Source organism: Staurois parvus, unplaced genomic scaffold (assembly GCF_062004578.1).
Source record: "Staurois parvus isolate SC_StPar_1 unplaced genomic scaffold, SC_StPar_1.0 ptg000090l, whole genome shotgun sequence".
Taxonomy (NCBI): domain Eukaryota; kingdom Metazoa; phylum Chordata; class Amphibia; order Anura; family Ranidae; genus Staurois; species Staurois parvus.
In genome coordinates this window covers 16,177,107-16,198,805 of record NW_028317886.1, presented here as the reverse complement: position 1 = coordinate 16,198,805, position 21,699 = coordinate 16,177,107, and the positions used below count along the sequence as shown (strand labels likewise).

Genomic DNA, 21,699 nt, shown 5'->3' with positions numbered 1-21,699 from the left:
CCTTTGTTGGTATCTGGGGAAATCATGTGACCAGACTGGAGTGCCCTGAGAATGGGTAAGTATAAGCAAGTGTGTTTTTTACAGGAGGAGTTAAAAGGGCTGGGAGCAGTTTTGAGCTTAGTATAGACTAGACTTGTGTATGCGCATAGTACACTTATTCTAGTGGCTAGAGTAAATGAATATTCTAGCCAATAGAATGAGTTTCTGCTCCTAGGCTTTTAAATGCCATTCACCTGTAAATGTGGGTAAATATGTGCATAAATGCATGCAAATGCACAGGATTAGAGGTGTTTTTTTCTGGCAGCATATTTGGAGCATACCTATGTGCATAAGGCCTTATGAAGTGCTGCCAAGGCACTGCAACAGATTAAAAAAGAATGCATTAAAAATAAATTGTGTATATATGTATTCTATATTTTATAATATTTTTTTTTCGTATTGAAACTTACAAAAACACACTGTCTCCTAGATTGTAAGCTCCAAGGAGCAGGGCCCTTCTTTCCCTCTTGCATTGAACTGTATTGTTGCTGTATTGTCTCCCGTTATATTTTAAAGCGCTGAGCAAACTGTTAGCGCTATATAAATCCTGTATAATAATAATGAGCATTGTGGTGCATTGCCATCTGCTGTACAGTGTTAGTGTGTTGACGGTGCATTGCAGCAACATACAGGTAAATTACTTTGAAGTGTTACAAAACCCAGGACTTCTGCGTTCACTATATCCGGTCTCCCACAGTACACAGAACATGGAAATGCAATTATTTTAGTAAATATAAACTGCTAAATACTTTTTTTCGTCAGCAGTATATAGCCGTCGCGTGACTTCTGTCAGTGTCTGGCCGAGCACTGGTTAAAGCATGTAGGAATTTTCTTTCTCCTCTAACTGTCCTATGAGGCTAAATTACCTCTGACCCTCTTGTCTGGACAGCGCTGATTGGCCTTGTACTGATCACATGCACCCCCACCCCACAACAAAAACAAGCCTCTGCACATGCTAAGTTTTCGGTGTGTATTGCTAGAGTGCCTCCTAGGGCTCTGTATTGTCAGCAGATGGATTGGGCACTGTGGAAGAAGGGAAGGATCAGAGAAGACAGGATCAAACAGCCTTTTTACACATTACAGAGAATTAACTCCTTAGGTTCCACAGTGAGTCTAACCAGCATGATTTACTGCATATAGAGACTGATTTTACTGTTGTGGGATAGTAACACTTAATGATACTTGCTGGCGCTGGAAACGATACTTTCTTGCGTTTACTTTGTATGCAATCAAACCGGAATGCTTTAAGTAACAAAAACAAGGTTTGGTTGCTTTTGGTAACTGCACATGATTGAGCAGGCCAAAGATGGAGGGAATTTAGACCCGTTCAGCAGGGACCGGGCAAATTTCAATCCATTTATAGCTGTTCCCTCTCTACAGAAGTCAATCTAATGATTATCTTCTGTTGACTGGGAGTGTTGTGAAATTTTCATTTGATCATTGGCTGATCATTTGTATTCTGACAGTGGAAACTCCAGTAGCACTGGCTGACCAAAAAAAACACTACCCATCTCTTGCCAGCCTTACTCTTTGTTTGCACAAATACTACATACACTCTGTGCACAATTATTAGGCAAGTGAGTATTTTGACTTAATCATCATTTTTATGCATATTGTCCAACTCCCACACCGCATTCCGATCTCAATGCTTTTGCGATCTGTTTGCGGGGAGGCAGTTAAAGTTAACGACAGCCTGAACGCAGGTCGCAAATGCATTGCATTTGCCCGCACCCAAACCGCATGGTACAAAGTACCATGCGATGCATTTGCAGTGTGTTTAAAAAAAAAAAGTAGTGAATGCACTACTTTCAGCGTGGTGCAGTGCGATTTCATCCCATTCAAATGAATGGCCATGAAATCGCACTGCATAGACCCACATATAGAACACACAGCATGTTCCTGTGCAATTTATATCAGGGCATAGTGTGAACCGGCCCTTAAGCATATCAGGTCATGTGTATTTGTGTAATGAGGGAGGGTATGGCCTAAGGAGATCAGCACCCTATTTCAAGGTGTGCATAATTATTAGGCAGCTTTTTTTCCTCAGACAAAATGGACCAAAAAAATATTTAACTGAAATTGCCAAGATATTGGGGTGTGATCACAGAATCATCAAACGTTTTGTTGTAAATAGTCAACAGAGTGTTGAGAAAAAAAAGCTGCAAATTAACTGCCAAAGATTTGAGAAGAATCAAACGTGAAGGTACCAGGAACTCATTATCCTCCAGTGCTGTAATATTCCAGAGCTGCAACCTACCTGCAGTGTCCAGAAGTACAAGGTGGTCAGTGCTCAGAGTCTAGGTAAGGATGGGCCCGTAGCTGGATCAGTAACAAGCATAGAGCTCCACTTCAACTCAGAGGTCATTAAGGTGGAGGTGGGGTACTGGTATAGGCTGGTTTTATTAAAGATGAGCTAGTTGGACCTTTTCAGGTTGAAGATGGCCTTAAAATCAACTCTGAAATGTACTGCCAGTTTTTGAAGATACTTTCTTCAAGCAGTGGTACAGGAAAAAGTCTGCATCTTTCAAGAAGGCCATGATATGTATGCAGAGCAATGTTCCATTGCATGCATCGAAGTATTCCACAGCGTGGCTAGCTAGTAAAGGCCTTAAAGATGAAAGAATAATGATCTGAACTCCTTCCTCACCTGACCTAAACCCTATTGAGAACTTGTGGGCCTTTCTTAAATGGGAGATTTACGGCAAAGGAAAACAGTACACCTCTCTGAACAGTGTCTGGGAGGCTGTGGTTGCTGTTGCTTAAAAAGTTGGTTGTCAACAGATCAAGAAACTGACAGACTTCATGAATGGAAGGCTTATGAATATCATTGAAAAGAAGGGTGCTGTATTGGTCACTGATTTTTTTTTTTTTTTTTTTTTTTTTTTAAATGTTTATTTGTGAATTTTCAGTTTGTTTATTATTCTCACTTTAACAGATGAAACGTGAGTTGGGAAAATTTGGGTTTTCATTTAGTTGCATAATGATTCTGCACACTAATAGTTGTCCAATAATTCTGCGCACACATAGTACTCAGCATAAATGAGTACACCCCTTTTGAAAAGTAAGAGTTAATATCTCAATGAACACAAGATCAATTTCCTCAATTTTGACAAAACAGAGTTTTATAGAACATGTGTTTAGCTCATTACATGAAAGTAAGGTTAATAATATAACTTAGATTACAAATTCTTCAGTTTTACTCAAATTAGTTGATGCAAAAATGAACACACCCCACAACAAAAATTACTACATCTACAAGTCTTCTAGGCATGGAATGAACAAGTTGGCAACTTATTGCAACATCTATCTTTTTCCATTCTTCAAGAACTAACTCTTTTAGAGCCTGGATGCTGGATGGAGAGTGATGTTCAACTTGTCTCTTCAGAATTCCCCATAAGTGTTCAATTGGGTTCAGATGAGGAGAACTACTTGGCCATTGAATCACTTTCACCCTGTTCCTCTTCAGAAATGCAGCAGTGGCCTTAGATGTGTTTTTTGGATCATTGTAATGTTGGAGAAGTGCAGGACGACCAAGGGCACGGAGTGATGGCAGCATCTTCATTTTCAATATAGCAGTTGAACAGTACATCTGTGAATTCATGATACCATCAATGAAATGCAGCTCCCCAACACCAGGAGCACTCATGCAGCCCCACAGAAAGACACTGCTACCACCATGTTTCACTGTAGGCACCATGTTTTGTTTTTTGTTTTTTTGTAGTCCTCACTTTTACAACACCATACAGTTTTTTGAAGCCATCAGTTCCAAAAACATTTATCTTGGTCTCATCACTCCAGAGTACAGAGTCCCAATAGTCTTCTTCTTTTTCAGCATGGGCCCTGGCAAATTCTTGGCTGTTTTTTTTGTGCATGGGCTTTAGGAGAGGTTTCGTGGACTACACCCATGCATGCCAATCCTCTGTAGTGTATGCCGTATTGTGTAAAGGGAGACAGTCAGCCCAGTCTGGCTTTGTACTTCTCTAGCTAACTGCAGTGAACTTGCATGGCGATTTGCTTCAACCCTTCTCATCAGAAGATGCTCCTGTCGAGGTGTTAACTGCCGTCGACAGCCTGGACGTCTCTGTGAGCTGGTTGCAGTTCCATGTTTGTTACATTTTTGTATCACTTTCTACAGTGTTCTGACTGATAAGTAAAGGTTTGCTGATCTTCTTGTAGCCTTCACCTTTCTTGTGTAAAGAAATTTTCTTTCTCAGGCCTTGTGACATTTTTCTTCCACGTGGTGCCGTTACTAACAGCATGAAATGGGAAGGGGTTTTCTTTAAGTAACGCTCTTTTATAATCAACTGTCTGCTGGACACCTGTACAATAAATAATTAGACTCACCTGAAGTTGATTTCTTGTTAATTAGGTTTTTATTGTCTAAAATATAGCTTTGCTCCTAAGACTTTCAATGGGGTGTATTCATTTTTGCAACATGGTCTTGAATACATTTGTTTGAAAAAATACTTTTTTGTGCTTGCAAATTAGCAAATCTTGTTTGCAATCAATTGCCCACATTTGTGGGAGTATTTTGTAGTATAGTGACCCACAGAAAATGTTGATTCTGAAAGGAAAGTAAAGGTTTTCTGACAAATCTGTTGGGATGTACTCATTTTATGCTGAGCACTGTTTATGCGCACACACACACACACACACACACTATGCTTTAGATTTTTATGTTCTGCCAGCTTTGTACGAGTATCTCTGTGAAATTTGTCTACCGTGTAATTTTTTTGTTTGTTAGCATTACAGTCTGTACTTTCTTCAGCCTGTAGAGATATTCAACATTTTTACTCCCCAAAAAAAAATATCCTCTTTGATATGTCATTTGTAGAGCACAAAATTTCGACTGGCTCAAGATTAATACCATTTTATTTCTACGCTATTTTTTTTTCTTTTGAGCAAATAATTGAGGGGATCTTTAAATAGATGGTAGTGAGGAGGTGACATCATGCTGCTGAACTCTCACAAAGGAGCGGGTACGGACTAGGACAGAACAAAGCATTCTTCTGCTGCTTGATGAATATTGGTGCAGAGGAGCTCTGTGGTGTGAGGCCACACTGAACTTTTTCAGGAGCTTAGCTTAAACATGGTTTAGCAGTCTAATTAAGTTATGGGAAAGTGTTGATTGTCTTCTGTATTTGCTTAAATCTGATTACGTAAAATTATTATAGTTTACTTTTTAACTTCATAGAAAATCCAACAATATAAACAACCAGAGCTTTGATTCTGCCCAAATGAAGGAAGCCTTTAATAAAACAGAACTTATTAGCAAGGTCTTAGGTTCCATCCATAGATAATTTGCTGTCTACATGGATTTGAATCTAGTCTTTATTCATGCACTGTGTATCTAAATGCCTATACCGATCTCTGCAGTTACTGGGACTATCTGTTAAAACTGTGTGGATTCTTTCACCCCAGGTCTAAATGGGTTTGAGTATGTGTCTGTGCTTTATGGAAATTTTTACAGATGAATGCAACATAAAGTAAGATATCATGAAATACTGTATATATTTTAATAAAACTAGTGCACCTGAATTGCATTGATATTAGCCTCCTGTAATCCCCTGCAAAGTAGCACTGGGAGAAGGAGGTCCAGCAAGAGAAACCCCTCAGGCCAGTAATGAGTATTAATACTACCAAAACTGGGTGTACATAATGAAAATTATTTTAGCCTTTGAAAGTTGTATGTACAGCAGAGGTGCTCAACCCGTGGCCCACAACCTCAAACTAGGGAAGCATATGCCCGGGATCGACCATCAATTGATCGTGATCTGGGCTTGCCGACTCACCATCCCAGAGCATGAGAGTGCAGTGAGCCACTGGCAGTAGCGTGAGCAGGCAGTCATGGAGGGAGCAGGAGCTGCACAAGCTGATGTAGCGCTGGCTCCTGTCCCAGGTGGAGTAATAGAGTGAACTCTGCCTCCAATCCTTTCTAGCTGTCTAGAGAGCGATGCCAGCAGCAGCTGCAAGAGAAAACGAAGGTTAATGTATTAAACAACACATACTGGGAATTACACCCTGTTCCAAATTGTTATGCAAATTAAGTGTCACAGATTAAATATTTTGTTTTTCAGTTTAACTCATGGATGGCATTGTGTCTCAGGGTTCTCTTGATCACTGAAAACAATCTCGGACACCTGTGATAATTAGATTGGCAGGTGAGCCCAATTAAAGGAAAAACTACTAAAGGAGGGTGTTCCACATTATTAAGCAAAGCACCATTTTCAAGCAATATGGGGAAGAAAAAGGATCTCTCTGCTGCCGAAAAGAGTGAAATAGTTCAATGCCTTGGACGAGGTATGAAAACATTAGATATTTCATGAAAACTTAAGCGTGATCATCGCACTATTAAGAGATTTGTGGCTGATTCAGAGCACAGACGGGTTCGTGCAGATAAAGGCACATTGAGAAAGATTTCTGCCAGATCCATGCATCGGATCAAGAGAGCAGCTGCTAAAATACCATTACATAGCAGCAAACAGATATTTGAAGCTGCTGGTGCCTCTGGAGTCCCACGGACATCAAGGTGTAGAGTCCTCCAGAGTCTTGCAACTGTGCATAAACCTTCTATTCCGCCACCACTAATCAATGCTCACAAGCAGAAACTGCTGCATTGGGCAGAAAAATACATGAAGACTAATTTTCAAACAGTCCTGTTCACCGATGAGTGCCGTGCAACCCTGGATGGTCCAGATGGATGGAGTAGTGGATGGTTGGTGGACGGCCACCCTGTTCCAACAAGGCTGCGATGTGAGCAAGGTGGCGGTGGAGTCATCTTTTGGGCCGGAATCATGGGAACAGAGCTGGTCGGCCCCTTTAGGGTCCCCGAAGGTGTAAAGATGACCTCTGCAAAGTATGTGGAGTTTATGACTGACCCCTTTTCTTCCCTGGTACAGAAGGAAGAACTATGCTTTCCGTAATAAAATCATCTTCATGTATGACAATGCGCTATCTCATGCTGCAAAGAATACCTCTGCATCAATGGCTATGAGGATAAAAGAAGAGAAAAGTCATGGTGTGGCCTCCATCCTCCCCTGACCTCAATCCCGTTGAGAACCTTTAGAGCATCCTCAAGCAAAAGATCTATGAGGGTGGGAGGCAGTTTACATCCAAACAGCAGCTCTGGGAAGCTATTCTGACATCTTGCAAACAAATTCAAGCAGAAACTGTCCAAAAACTCACAAGTTCAATGGATGCAAGACTTGTGAAGCTGCTATCAAATAAGGGGTCCTATGTTAAAATGTAACTTGACCTGTTAAAATGTTTAAAAAGTTAAAATGTTGTTAAAAGTTTGATTGAAATAGCTTTTGATTTCAGTAAATATGCTGCAAACACAACAAATGACAATTTTCAGTTCTTTACAACCTATAAAGTGTTTTGAAACTTACTGTGTGGAATATCTTGGAACAGTGCATTGTAAGTGGTTTATGTTTAAAAAAAATACTGTTATCATTAGGAGGTTTGTTCAATAAAATTTGAATTGTACTCTTAATAGTTGATAACATGAGAATTATGCTGACTGTTATTTACATCAATTATTTAGGTAAATGAGAAAAATATAATTTGCATAATAATTTGGAACACGGTGTATAGCGTTTGCAATGGGCATCTTGGCACCTATAGTGTTAATGACTATTAGGCTGCTTTCACACTGATTCGTGGGTGCATCATATCCTGCAGGTTTGGTGCATTTTCAGAAAGTGCAACCCACATGCAAGATGTATTAGAAGTCTTTGGCAAATAGCAGCTAACCTGCAGGAAAGCTGAAGGTGGACTGTGTGGGTAAACCACAGCACATCAGCTTGAAAGCAGACTTATAGGGGGCTCAGAACAGTAAGAGTTTTTTACATTTGCGGTTTGGGGTGCGGCAAAACCCAGTTCATTGTGGCCGTCAACCGGTTACCAAAACACTTAAGTGGCCCTTGCACTTCAAAAGGTTGAGCACCCCTGATAATGTGATTTACTGGTTGCCTGGAGTCAATCTTTAAATCTGTTATAAACCTATTTATAAACATTAAAAACTTTTATTTTGTTACATAAATGTTTTTATGCTTTTAGTATGGGTTAATAATAAGAGAATTTGCTTGGCTATGGATAGTACAATTTGGTTTTTTGTTTTTTTTTGTCCCAGAATCATCTTCTGGTATATTGCTTCAGAAAGTATTAATAACTTTTTAACCACCTTTATACTGTACATTTGAACCACGTTAGTTTATTTCCACATATACTGGCCTCTGACCAGAAGTTGAGGATTATTGACCTAATCTTGTCCATTCAATTTAATTGGGATAAAAGGGGAGAGAAACAGTATGCTCCTTTCCCTCGACTTGAATAACGTCTTTGATTCCCTATCATGGGATTATTTACTTTTTGTTCTTCAAAGATTTGGCTTGGGACCAAAATTTCTGGCCACTTTAAAGGTTTTATATAGCTGGGCCTCTGTGCATGTTTTATTGAAAGGATATAAATCCTCCAGTGCATAGAGGTACATGACTGGATTGTCCTCTCTCCCCAATATTATTTGTGTTAGCACAGCCACCCTGAGCCCCAATGATATGCAAATGCACAAGCGTTGAAATAATAGTGGAAATACCGAATGTTATGTTATTCCGGACTTTTTGCAGATAATGATCTCTTACTAATAGCATTTACCATTTTACCATCTGATAGTTGCTTTAAACTCGCCACAATTCGTTATGCACTGCTCAAAAAAATTAAAGGAACACTTAACCACTTGCCCTCGAGAGGATTTACCCACCCATTTTTTGAGAATACAGTACTGCAGCAATACTTTAACTCAGCGTTTTTCAACCACTGTGCCGCGGCACACTAGTGTGCCGTGAGATATTGTCTGGTGTGCCGTGGGAAAAATTGCAATTTCGTCCGTAACATGTGGCCTCGGCTCACAAATAGACTAATCATTAGAACAGCAATGGGCAAACTGCGGGCCGTATACGGCCCGGCGGACCTTTATAATCCGGCCCGCGGAGCGTGATACTGTCAGGATGATCTGCCCCCCTCGACGTATCTGTGCATGTGCCGGAGATCGCCGATCGGCTGCTAATGCCTGAAACTGGCACATGCGCAGATACGTCGAGGGGGACAGATCCTCATAGGAGACAGATTTTCATGCTACACCGGAACGGCGAGAGGAACGCGCGGAGCAAAGGTAAGTGAATTGACACAGGGGGGGCTTGGGGACTTAATATGGGGGATGAATTACTATATGGGGGATGAATTAATATGGGGGATGAATTACTATATGGGGGATGAATTACTATATGGGGGATGAATTACTATGTGGGATGAATTACTATAGGGGGGATGAATTACTATAGGGGGGATGAATTACTATAGGGGGGATGAATTACTATATGGGGGATTAATTACTATGCTTACTATGGGGGAATATTACTATACTTACTATGGATGACACATACACATCATTCATCTACTCTTGGTCCGGCCCCCGGGTCCAATATATGAACCCATTGCGGCCCTCAAGTCAAAAAGTTTTTCAATAAATTTTTTTAACATTTTCTAATGGTGGTGTGCCTCGTGATTTTTTTCATGAAAAAAGTGGGCCTTTGCACAAAAAAGGTTGAAAAACACTGCTTTAACTGACAATTGTGTGGTCATGCAACGCTGCACTCAAATGAAATTTGTGTCCTTTTCCCCACAGATAGAGCTTTCTTTTAGTGGTATTTGATCTCCTCTGCAGTTTTTATTTTTTGCACTATAAAAAAAAAAGACCAACAATTTAAATAAAAAATAAAATATGTTGGACGTTTTGCTATTAAACATGTCCAGTAAACAAATTTAAAAAAAATCAAATTTCGTTATAAATTTAGGCCAAAATGTTTTCTTGTAAGTGAGGCCGCCAGAGGCAGGGTGGGTAGGGCTTGCGCACACCCTCTACCCAGAAATGCAAAATCAGATAGATAGAGATATATATATATATATATATATATATATATATATATATATACAAACACACAGTGGGGCAAAAAAGTATTTAGTCAGCCACTAATTGTGCAAGTTCTCCTACTTAAAAAGATGAGAGAGGCCTGTAATTGGCATCATAGGTAGACCTCAACTAAGAGACAAAATGAGAAAAAATTCCAGACAATCACATTGACTGATTTGGAAAGAATTTATTTGCAAATTATGGTGGAAAATAAGTATTTGGTCATTATCAAAAGTTCATCTCAATACTTTGTTATATATCCTTTGTTGGCAGTGACAGAGGTCAAACGTTTCCTGTAAGTCTTCACAAGGTTGGCACACACTGTTGCTGGTATGTTGGCCCATTCCTCCATGCAGATCTCCTCTAGAGCAGTGATGTTTTGGGGCTGTCGCTGGGCAACATGGATTTTCATCTCTCTCCAAAGGTTTTCTATGGGGTTGAGATCTGGAGACTAGCTAGGCCACTCCAGGACCTTGAAATGCTTTTTACGAAGCCACTCCTTCGTTGGCCGGGTGATATGTTTGGGATCATTGTCATGTTGGAAGACCCAGCCATGTTTCATCTTCAGTGCCCTTGCTGATGGAAGGAGGTTTGCACTCAAAATCTCACGATACATGGCCCATTCATCCTGTCCTGTACATGGATCAGTCGTCCTGGTCCCTTTGCGGAGAAACAGCCCCAAAGCATGATGTTGCTACCCCCATGCTTCACAGTAGGTATGGTGTTCTTTGGATGCAACTCAGCTTTCTCTCTCCTCCAAACACGACGAGTTGTGTTTCTACCAAACAGTTCTATTTTGGTTTCATCTGACCATATGACATTCTCCCAATCCTCTTCTGGATCATCCAAATGCTCTCTAACAAACTTCAGACGGGCTCGGACATGTACTAACTTAAGCAGGGGGACACGTCTGGCACTGCAGGATCTGAGTCCCTGGCGGCGTAGTGTGTTACTGATGGTAGCCTTTGTTACGTTGGTCCCAGCTCTCTGCAGGTCATTCACTAGGTCCCCCCCCCCCCCCCCCCGTGTGGTCCTGGGATTTTTGCTCACCGTTCTTGTGATCATTTTGACCCCACGGGGTGAGATCTTGCGTGGAGCCCCAGATCGAGGGAGATTATCAGTGGTCTTGTATGTCTTCCATTTTCTAATTATTGCTCCCACAGTTGATTTTTTCACACCAAGCTGCTTGCCTATCGCAGATTCAGTCTTCCCAGCCTGGTGCAGGTCTACAATTTTGTTTCTGGTGTTCTTCGACAGCTCTTTGGTCTTCACCATAGTGGAGTTTGGAGTGTGACTGTTTGAGGTTGTGGACAGGTGTCTTTTATACTGATAACAAGTTCAAACAGGTGCCATTGATACAGGTAATGAGTGCAGGACAGAGGAGCCTCTTAAAGAAGAAGGTACAGGTCTGTGAGAGCCAGAAATCTTGCTTGTTTGTAGGTGACCAAATACTTATTTTCCACCATAATTTGCAAATAAATTCTTTCCAAATCAGCCAATGTGATTGTCTGGAATTTTTTTCTCATTTTGTCTCTCATAGTTGAGTTCTACCTATGATGCCAATTACAGGCCTCCCTCATCTTTTTAAGTGGTTATGTGGGAGAACTTGCACAATTAGTGGCTGACTAAATACTTTTTTGCCCCACTGTATATATGTGTGTGTGTGTATGTATGTATATGTATATATATATATATATATATATATATATATATGATTTTGCGCACCCCTGCCACCCTGTAGCAGTATCTCTGCTATAGGGCGGCAGGAAAGCGGTTAATCGGAGTATAGCATCAAGTCAATTAAACTCCTGGGGTATTGATCTGGTCAGTTAAGTAGCAGAGGGGGTTGTTAATCAACTGCTTTGATGTTAATGAAATTAACAGGTGCACTAGATGGGCAACAGTGAGACGACCCCAAAACAGGAATGGTTTTACATGTGGAGGCCACTGGCATTTTTTTTCCCTACTCCTCTTTTCTGACAGTTTTTCACTAGTTTTGTATTTGGCTAGGGTCAGTGTCACTACTGGTAGCATCAGGCGATACCTGGACCCTACAAGAGGGTGCACAGACAATCCAACTCCTCCAGGATGGCACATCAATACGTGACATTGCCAGAAGGTTTGCTGTGTATCACAGCACAGTCTCAAGAGCATGGAGGAGATTCCAGGAGACAGGCAGCTACTCTAGGAGAGATGAACAGGGCTGTAGAAGGTCCTTTAACCCATCAGCAGGACCGGTATCTGCTCCTTTGTGCAAGAAGGAACAGGATGAGCACTGCCAGAACCCTATAAAATGACCTCCAGCAGGCCACTGGTGTGAATGTCTCTAACCAAACAATCAGAAGCAGACTTCATGAGGGTGGCCTGTGGGCCCTGTGCTCACTGCCTGGCACCATAGAGCTCGATTGGCATTTGCCATTGAACACCAGAATCACTTTGATTTTTGGGGTGTCCTTGAATTCAGTTCTCTGTAGGTTGATAATTTTCATTTCCATCAAACGATGGGGCATCCATACATTCCTAACACATTACCCAGCATGATATTTTTCCCCATTGAGATCTGTGTTTTCAAAGTGTTCCTTTAATTTTTTTGAGCAGTGTATTTTCTCTAAGTGGACCTAGGCTTAGTAACCTTATCCATAAAACAGTGTGAGACAAGTCAAATGTGACTAATGTATAGCTCTTACAGTAGGCATACTGCTCTATTGGTGAGGTTCACTTGATCCTCCATTCTGTAGCACTGTGTGGCGTTAAGTTTGTGGAGTTGTCAACTCTTCCTGTTCCTAGACCCTGCCCCCTGATGACACCATCAATATAATTTAGTAATCAGGCAGGAATGGATGGAGTATGCCTTCAGTGATGCCAATGTCCTTTCAGACACCTGTTAGGCTAAAAGATCAGATCTACAGGGGAGGAAGTGTGAGGTGAAAAGATGTAAAAACAATGCCACAATCAAACTCCTTACTAGCTTGAGTCTGCTGATTCTTTTGCTCTGGAACTAATGAATGATCGTCCGTTTGTTAGTAAGTCGACCTTCCACTTCCTCTTTTGTAAGAGACAGGGGTGGGCTTCATAGATATAAGCAATGGTTATCACAGTGACCTTTATGGTAATGTTATTTAGGAGCAGCATGTACTCCATTTTTATGTTTAGAAGAGTAGTGCAAGCATTATGCTTCCACCACTCTTTAATTCCCTCCACCCCACATTATCACCTATTCCTCCTAGCTCCCTTACATAAGGTGAGTTTCAAGGGTAGTTGGTAGGTGTATTGTAGCACTAATTCCACCAGAATCTGTTTGGTCCAGGGCTTCCAATTCTGCTACAAAATTCTATTCAGTACAATGTTTTGTGCTCTTAAAATATATTTTGCCTAAGTATTCTTAATTAAAACGTTTGGAAAAAATATAATACAAAGCTGCTAACAAATGAGTAGCAAAGCTGTATCTGTTCTGCAAAAAATATAATAGGTGATGGTGCACTGCAGAAGACAGAACTGAGGCATAATATTTAAAATGATTTAATTGACTTCTTAAGGGGGAATCACAATTAGTAACGTGTGACCTATAACAGCGGTCTATGGCAGAGATACTCAGCGTTTGTGTTGTCTCAGGACCTTAGTTACCTGTTTGCAATAGTTATATAACCTATATTTTTATTAACCCTATTAATATAATTTCTAACAACTTAATGTGGTGACACCACATTTGGGGTGTATTGGACACATTCCACTAGCTAGAACCCTGTGTTCCAGACATTCTAGACATCATCAGTACTGGCCATTAGGTATTTAAACTACATAACTACACAATTTTGGCAGCCATAAACTGATCAATACTTACAAGCAGTTTTCAGCATTTTTTAATAATTGTGCTCTATCATGCCATCTACATATCAATGAGCTCTCTTGCTAAGCAACGGTTTTTTTCTTTGCTGTAGATATTCTGTATGTACTTCCCTTGTGGGGTATAAATAGATCATACTATTTTCATTTTTCCTCTTCAGGGATTGTCATCTCTCTCTGGACCCATACCTCAGTAGCAGTCTGCTATTTTGTAGAATTCACATTTCAGTAACAATATGTAATTGCTTATAGACATTTTACTGAATTCAGGCTCATTGCTAACATAACAAATGTACCAAACGTGAACTGCAACGGTGTACTCCGTGTGATTTTTGCGGTTAGTGTTATTATTCAGATTTTGCATTCAGCTGTATCTCTGTGCAAATGGTACAAAATAAAAAAAACCTTAATTTGACTTACCACCAGTTGGCAGACATAACCCTTCACTGACACCATTTAAAAGACTAAATTCAGGAAATCGTCTTATGTCACCTTTTTGTTTGTGATTTTAAGTGCCAGGAAAGATAGCTCAGTAGCAGGATGCACCCTCTTATCACACCAATCACTGCATTCTCCCTAAAAGGTATAGCCATTTAAGTGGTTCTCCAACCAGTGGCTCATCAACTGACCACAGTATTGCCTGTTGTAGCTCCTTCTGGGTTATGCATTTTCCACCATCATAGAACCAACCATGTTGTATGGTGAACCTGGGGCATATAACATTATTAGTGTGCAAACAAAACCTCTTTTCACATATCTTGTTGAAGGATGTAACTTACAAACATATTTCTGTCTTCTTTCTTAGGTAAAGGTTCTTCACAATCAGCTTGTCCTGTTCCATAATGCAATAGCTGCCTACTTTGCTGGGAACCAGAAACAGCTTGAACAAACTTTGAAACAATTCCATGTGAAGTTGAAAACCCCAGGAGTAGATGCTCCATCCTGGCTGGAAGAACAGTAATCCAACCCAAACAACGACCTCTGATCAGGACCAGTACACTTAAATGGAGAAGAGGGCTGGGATCAAATGATTATCTTAATGATTTGTAAACAGACCACTTTTATTTTTTTCCTTTTAATACTCTAAAATGAAGTTATTAACAGTGAAACAAGACTTACTATTCACTATATATAAAGTTTATATCGGTTTCTTAAAGGACTCTCATTTATGTCTGTATGGCAAAGGCAGTCTGTTTCTATAGTATGTAAAATTTGTACTTTTGCACTGTCAAAACAAAAAAAAATAGTTGGCATATTTGGCCAATTGTGGCCATTACAAATGGTGCTTTCCATGAATTGCACCTATAACATCTGTCTTTTTAATATTCCTAATTATTAAACATCTTTAGGAAAGTCACTTTAATGTTAAAGCTGCGTTCTAAAAAAACAAAAAAGTGCTTTTTTGTGAAGTGATAAGTTTTACATCTTGTAAATAAAAAGTCTATTTAGAATATTCTATTATGGGCTGCTAAGGCTGTTTGTTAGCTTTGCTTGCTTTGACAGCCACTTGTTTCATTAAGTGTATCTGTCATATGCTAAGCAAAAAAGAAAAAAATATGGACATTACTTTTTAACAGCTTGCTGCAATTGCTGAGTAACAGTACTAGAAAATCATCAAGCTGCGTGGAGTCAGGATGCTGCAGATAATTATTCACAGCGGACTCACACTAAGTAAATTTCAATGCAGTTTAAATCTGGAAAGTGACAGACTGTGAAATTCTTACTCAACTAGTTTTGAACTGCAGATGACCAGAATCCATCAAATGGAACTTTATGTAAAATAGGCAAACAGGCAGGATTTTTAATGCAGAAGAGACCTGCTAGGTCTCTTCTGCATTAACATTACCTATCAACATGCAGCTCATTGTACAAACTCGGCAATGCCAAAGTTGACGAAACTCCTGCGCTTGTGCGGGAGTGAGATCATCCTCACCTGAACAATGAAAGCAGCCAGCTTATAGGGACCCAGAGACCGGCCACTCAGAGATGTCAGCAGGTGCTGGGGAGCTCTGGGAAGCTGCATCATTGGAGCCAAGGTGAGTATAGTTCCGCTTTAAGTGACATATTTACTTTTGTCTCACCAGAATGAAGGCCTATTAAAAAAATTTTGCACTGAAACAGATTGCACAGTTTACAAAGTACAGTTTTCAGTGTGGGGATGAGCATCCTAGAAGGACCCCGGTCAGTTTGTGCTGACTGCAGTGCAGAAACAGCCATTGCGAAACATATATTTAAAGAACTTTCCTAGCAGTAAAATGCTTACGGAGATACTGGTGTGATTGGGCCCTAATTATTGACGTTTGCTGTCTTTACTATGTTAATGGGATCTTAATTTATGTTCCCTAAAGTGCATGTTTAACATTTCTAAAGTGACTGGTTTTCACGCAGCAACTCATTCTATTTTCTAATAACAGGGCAGCACGATCTTTATGGGCTTTATACCGTTCTACCAATATCTCTCGATATATTGGTTATCGTTAGCTATATATCACATTTGTTTACTTTTCTTTGTGCTTTTGTCTCTTTTACTTTCCTACCAGATGTTATAATTAAAGATTAGCTATAACCATCTTCTTTAAGAATGATGGTGATATAGATTTCACTGAACCTCTGTGCACCTGGTTGAGCACCAAACCTCCCTGTGGTCCCTGGACAAAAGTTCCTAAATGCAAACAGACTTTGCTTTATTTTATTGCATCGTGGAAAATATTGCTTTATTGGTGTCTGTAAGCAGCTTCCTGATTTTCTCATGTGTTTATACCCCACTATGTGGGAGTTGTTGATTTCTATAGGTGTGACATTTGCTATAGATAGAGAACCAGTGTATTAGTATATATGAAGGTGCACAGTATGGGACTTAAAAATTGCAGAGGAAGGAAAGTGTGGAGGTAAATACAATACACCTGCCACTGTGTTTAGTGGGATATCTAGACTTTTTATATTTTGAAGGAGTAAAACACAATTTCATGGAGTCATTTTTTTCTTGTAGAGTCTAAAACAGATGTTATTATTGGAAACAATACTTTGTAATCTGTGCTTCAGGTAGGCCATGCTGTAAATGTTGCACAGCAAGAACAAGATATGTGGTTGTATATTAGAATTCCTTCTAGACCAACATTAAAACTACAGAAGCTGTATAGTTTTTGTACTTCTACCCCCAATACACAAACATTGACATTTTAATGAAGCTACAGTTCTAAGATTGCAGTTTTGATGAGAAGCATGTTATTGTCCACTGTTTATTTGTGGACTCTATTACTACTGGGGTCCCTGTGCCTTAAGGCTCCACATTGCACACCAGTAGCACTCCAAACAATGGCACTTTAGCACCTGTAGCCTCTTTTTTTTCGGAGAAATAACTATGTGCCTCAGTTGAAGATTGGTTGGGAGGATGGGAATTTTGTTTAGATGTAACAAGATTAGCCTTAAATCAAATTTATGTGCCTTTTTTACAAGATGTGACCAAGTTGTTCTCAACTGGACTTTTACACGTGATTTTTTTTTTTTCTTTTCATTTAGAGCATGCAGCAATATATTTGAACACTGTTGTGTGTTCCTGTCCAGTCCAGTTTTTCTACACTACCAGTTAAATTGTTGTAGCCTATTTGTTAAATTTTGTTAAAGATTGGATTAATATATACTTCTCATTCAGAGTGGTTTTGGTTAATCATCCTTTTTCCCTGTTTAAAAGGTTTTATCGATGTTCAGTGAATAAAAGCAAAGCCACTTTCTAAGGAGGAGTAATGGACAGAGATAGGGGTCATATACTATCTGAGCCTATAATTGGATGAATTTTACCAGTCTGTAGGAACCAAAACTTTCAATATTCACTTGAGTGATCTGAAGTTCAGCTGCACCCAGTTTAGCCTTCAATTATGTACCCTTTATCTAACAGACTCTAAACTGGGATTTTTTTTCAGAATGGGGATATTTCGCCATTGGATTCCCCATAATATGTAAGCCAGTATATAACTTAGCCAGCCAGTAAGCAAAGCTTAAAAAATACCAGTTTTCCGCTGGTGTTGACCTCTAAATTGTACTGTTACTCCCACCCTGAAGGCAATTTCCACTTTTTATAAACTGAAAATGTGGATCCCTTTTAATATCTCTAAAGATTGTACATGCTGCATTTCTTTTGTTTGTTTTTATTTTCATGTATCTTATAGGAAATGTATTTACAGTATTTAGTCTGATAAGATGTGTGATTCCTGTATCATATGTTCAATAGTGTTACAATGTATTATTTGATCTGGTGGTTAGAAATAGGTTACATCAATGTAGACACACTTTTTCTTGTCTTAAAAATTCTCTTTTTTCTATTCTTGAATACTGTTTCTGTAATAATAGATTACTGTCAAACCTGTGATTGTGCCTCCTGTGTGAACTTTTTATGGTGTTGGCTACATGTTTAGTCTTTTATTGAGCTTTCCATTTCAGTTATTTTTGACTGTGTTTACACATTACAAGCACTAACTTTACCATTAGTAAGATAATTGCACGATTTACATGCAAAACACATAGAGGGTCGGAGAAAGGGAAATTTTGAGTCAGGACAGTTGTTCCCCCTAAAGACTAAGACCATCGGAAAACACATATTTCCGAAGGTCTTTGGAACCGAGACACTGCTCCTATATCCGTCTCCAGGCGGTGCCGCCCACATGCTGATACGCCCACATACGAGTACCCGGCGTGATGACATCATCGCGCCAACCCCATCACATACACCCCGTACAAATACAGGTGTATGTGACAGGGTTGGCGCCATAATGTACTTAGGTGGACCAGTCACACATGTGTAAAAAGCAGCTACTGTGTTGAAAGCAGCTACTCTGTTAAAAGCAGCTACTGAAAGCAGCAGTATTGGAGGTAAAACGACACTTCATGAATTATAATTACTGGGTAAATGTAAAATCATGTACTGTAAAATCATCAACTACTGCAAAAAAAAAAATATCTGTACCATAATTACATATTGTTTTTGTGATTAATCACTATGCTTTAATTATGTTCAATTTGTAACTATGAAAATACATCCTGCATATCAGATATTTACATTATGATTCATAATAGTAGCAAAATTAGTTATGAAGTAGCAACAAAAATAATTTTATGGTTGGGGGTCACCACAACATGAGGAACTGTATTAAAGGGTTGCGGCGTTAGGAAGGTTGAGAACCACTGCCCTAAAAGCATCAATCATATGAAATCTCTTTTGCTGAAGGACCTCACCAGAAAATATTTGAGGAGCTTGAAGGGGTTTTTCGTTTTGCCATTTTTCACGTGTGTCTGGTTTTCTATCTTCAAAGTGAAAGTATGTTACCAGCACACCATCCAGAATGGGTTCAAAGTTTTATTCATTGATCACATTCCTGATGAAGGTGTCCTGCATGGCTCAGAAAAGTTGCTTAATAGTTATGATGTGATCGCTAAATAAAGCTTTGTACCCTTTCTGGATATCTATGGTGTGCTAGTGAAATACTTTCACTTTGAATATCTTTAGTTTCCAGCTGCTAGAGTACCCATATATATTGAATTGGGAATAGTGTGCTGGTTTTCTACCATAAACACCCATGTTGCTACAGAAGTCATCTAGAAAACAAACTTCCAGGAGTGTTGATCCTGTATGTCCATTAGAGATCTCACTGGTTCCACCCTCACCTCCGTGCTTTAAAGGATACAGTATTGACATAAAGGTCCGCAGTAAGAATAACTGTGTTATCCCAATGTATTAAGTAGCTATGAGGCATTGTTATGCCCAGACATATCTGTGAGTTAATAAAATATTTTAAACTTATAATTCCAGTTTTAGTATCAACATAGTGAGCCTTGCATATGGTTTTCTGTTTCATGCATGCGTTCTCTGCTTGTTCTACAGTGTATTAAAGTAGATTGATAGTACACCCCATGTGAGCGATGAGTAGGAGTTTAGCTAGAATTTTGTAAGTTATATTGTGTTTATGTATGCGAATGAATATTCTAACCAATATAATGAATTTACAGGTACGTCCTTCTAAACACCGTATACTTGTAGATCTGTATAATTATGCACCAAAATGAGCATTTCTTTATGCTGGATTTCTCCATAAATATCCAGCATTGCTAGTGATAATTTAACCACTTTCCCTCCAGAGGATTCACCCCCCTTCCTGACCAGGCCATTTTTTGTGATATGGCGCTGTTACTTTAACTGAGTATCACGCGGTCATGCAACGCTATAAATACATTAAATGTGTCCTTTTTTTCCCACAAATAGAGCTTTCTTTTGGTAGTATTTGATCGTCTGCGGTTTTGAAACTTTTTGTGCTGTAAACAAAAAGACCGGCAATTTTGAAAAAAACAAACAAACAATATTTTTGACTTTTTGCTTTGACATGTCCAGTAAATAAATTAAATCAAATGTTTTCATAAATTTAGGCCAAAATGTATTCTGCTACATCTTTTTGATAAAAAAATAAAAATCCCCATACGTGTAAATTAATTGGTTTACATGAAAGGTATAGCGTCTAGTGGTATATATACTGGAATTTTTATATATATATATATATATATATATATATATATATATATTAGTAATGGCGGCAATCAGCGACTTATAGCGGGACTGCTGCGGGCATTCTGACACTGGGTGGGAGCTGACTGACTGCCACTGACATCCCAAAGACAATACAGTGATCAGTGATAATAAAAAGACACTGACACTGGGCAGGAAGGGGTTAACTGTGTGTGGGTTTACATTATGTGCTGTGTGTTTTACTATGAAGACATGCTGCTTTGTATTTCTCTGCTGTGCAGAGAAATACAAAGCAACATGTCCTTGCTGGCAGGAGAGAGACCTGTGTTGTTTCCCTGAGGATCGCCGGGTGCCAGCTGGGAATCTCCTTCCGGGACCTGGTGATCGACATCCCTAGCCGCCAATGGTGGCGTGCGCTCCCTACTCGGAAATGCAAATCACATATATATATATATATATATATATACAGTGTTAATATGACCACATTCATGAAGCCTTAGCAGTGCTGACCTTGCAGCTTATATTTTCAGAAGGCAGTCAATGGCAACGCACATTTTTCTCTTCTGATGTTTCCTTTAGGCCAATATTAATTGTTACATTTTCACAATATCTGGACAACATGCGATACAAAATTAATGACAACAAATAACCTTGAACCAGTGGTGATTGTTGATAGAGCAGGATTTAATTTATTACGCCAGGTCTATTGTTCTGCTGGGCATCCAACAAAGACATGGAGCTGTGGCTTACAGCCGATTATGGGCTCCCATACATGTACGTGCCAGTGAAAGTACATAAAGAATGGTGTTTGGTTAAGTTTATATAGTCTGAAATACAATGATGTCTTAACTTTAAAGCTGCAGTCATTCAGGTAAAAGCAGTTTTTATCAGATTGTGTAAAGTGATTAACTGTTATATAGGGAGGTGAAATACTACAGGAAATGGTTTCTGTTTGCCCTTTATACAAGGTCTGGGAGCAAATGAACTGTATATCACCTTTAAATATCTCCTGACCCGCAGTGCCTGGCTTGCTAGCTTAATGCGAGTTGTGTTTGTACAGTCATACGGCACGCATTGCATGGCATCCTACTATCATTAATGGCAGTGTACTTTTCTGGAATTGCTGTTTGTTTAGATTAAAAATAAATGTGGGCTATTCAAATACACACAGAAAGTTAAGAAATATGCCATTCATTAGACTCTCAGTTGTAGGCATTAGGTGAAACCTGTGTTGTGTAATGATATTTCAAGCATCCAACTTGATGGTGTCAAGTACTTTTCCACACCCAAGAAAGGTACATTACCTATAAAGATATTTTTTTTTAAGGTATGCAAA

General features: G+C 39.4%; 1 protein-coding gene across 3 annotated transcripts in view; it reads left to right on the top strand.

The window, feature by feature from the left end:
* Positions 1-18,218, top strand: part of ARFIP1 (ARF interacting protein 1) — a 189,823-nt gene extending 171,605 nt beyond the window's left edge. For all 3 annotated transcript variants that reach the window (XM_089670449.1, XM_089670450.1, XM_089670451.1), the window contains one exon: positions 14,658-18,218. In XM_089670449.1, coding sequence (XP_089526575.1) covers positions 14,658-14,813 — 156 coding nt within the window. In that variant the 3' untranslated portion in view covers positions 14,814-18,218. The remainder of the gene's footprint in view (positions 1-14,657) is intronic.
* The last annotated feature ends 3,481 nt before the right edge of the window (positions 18,219-21,699 follow it).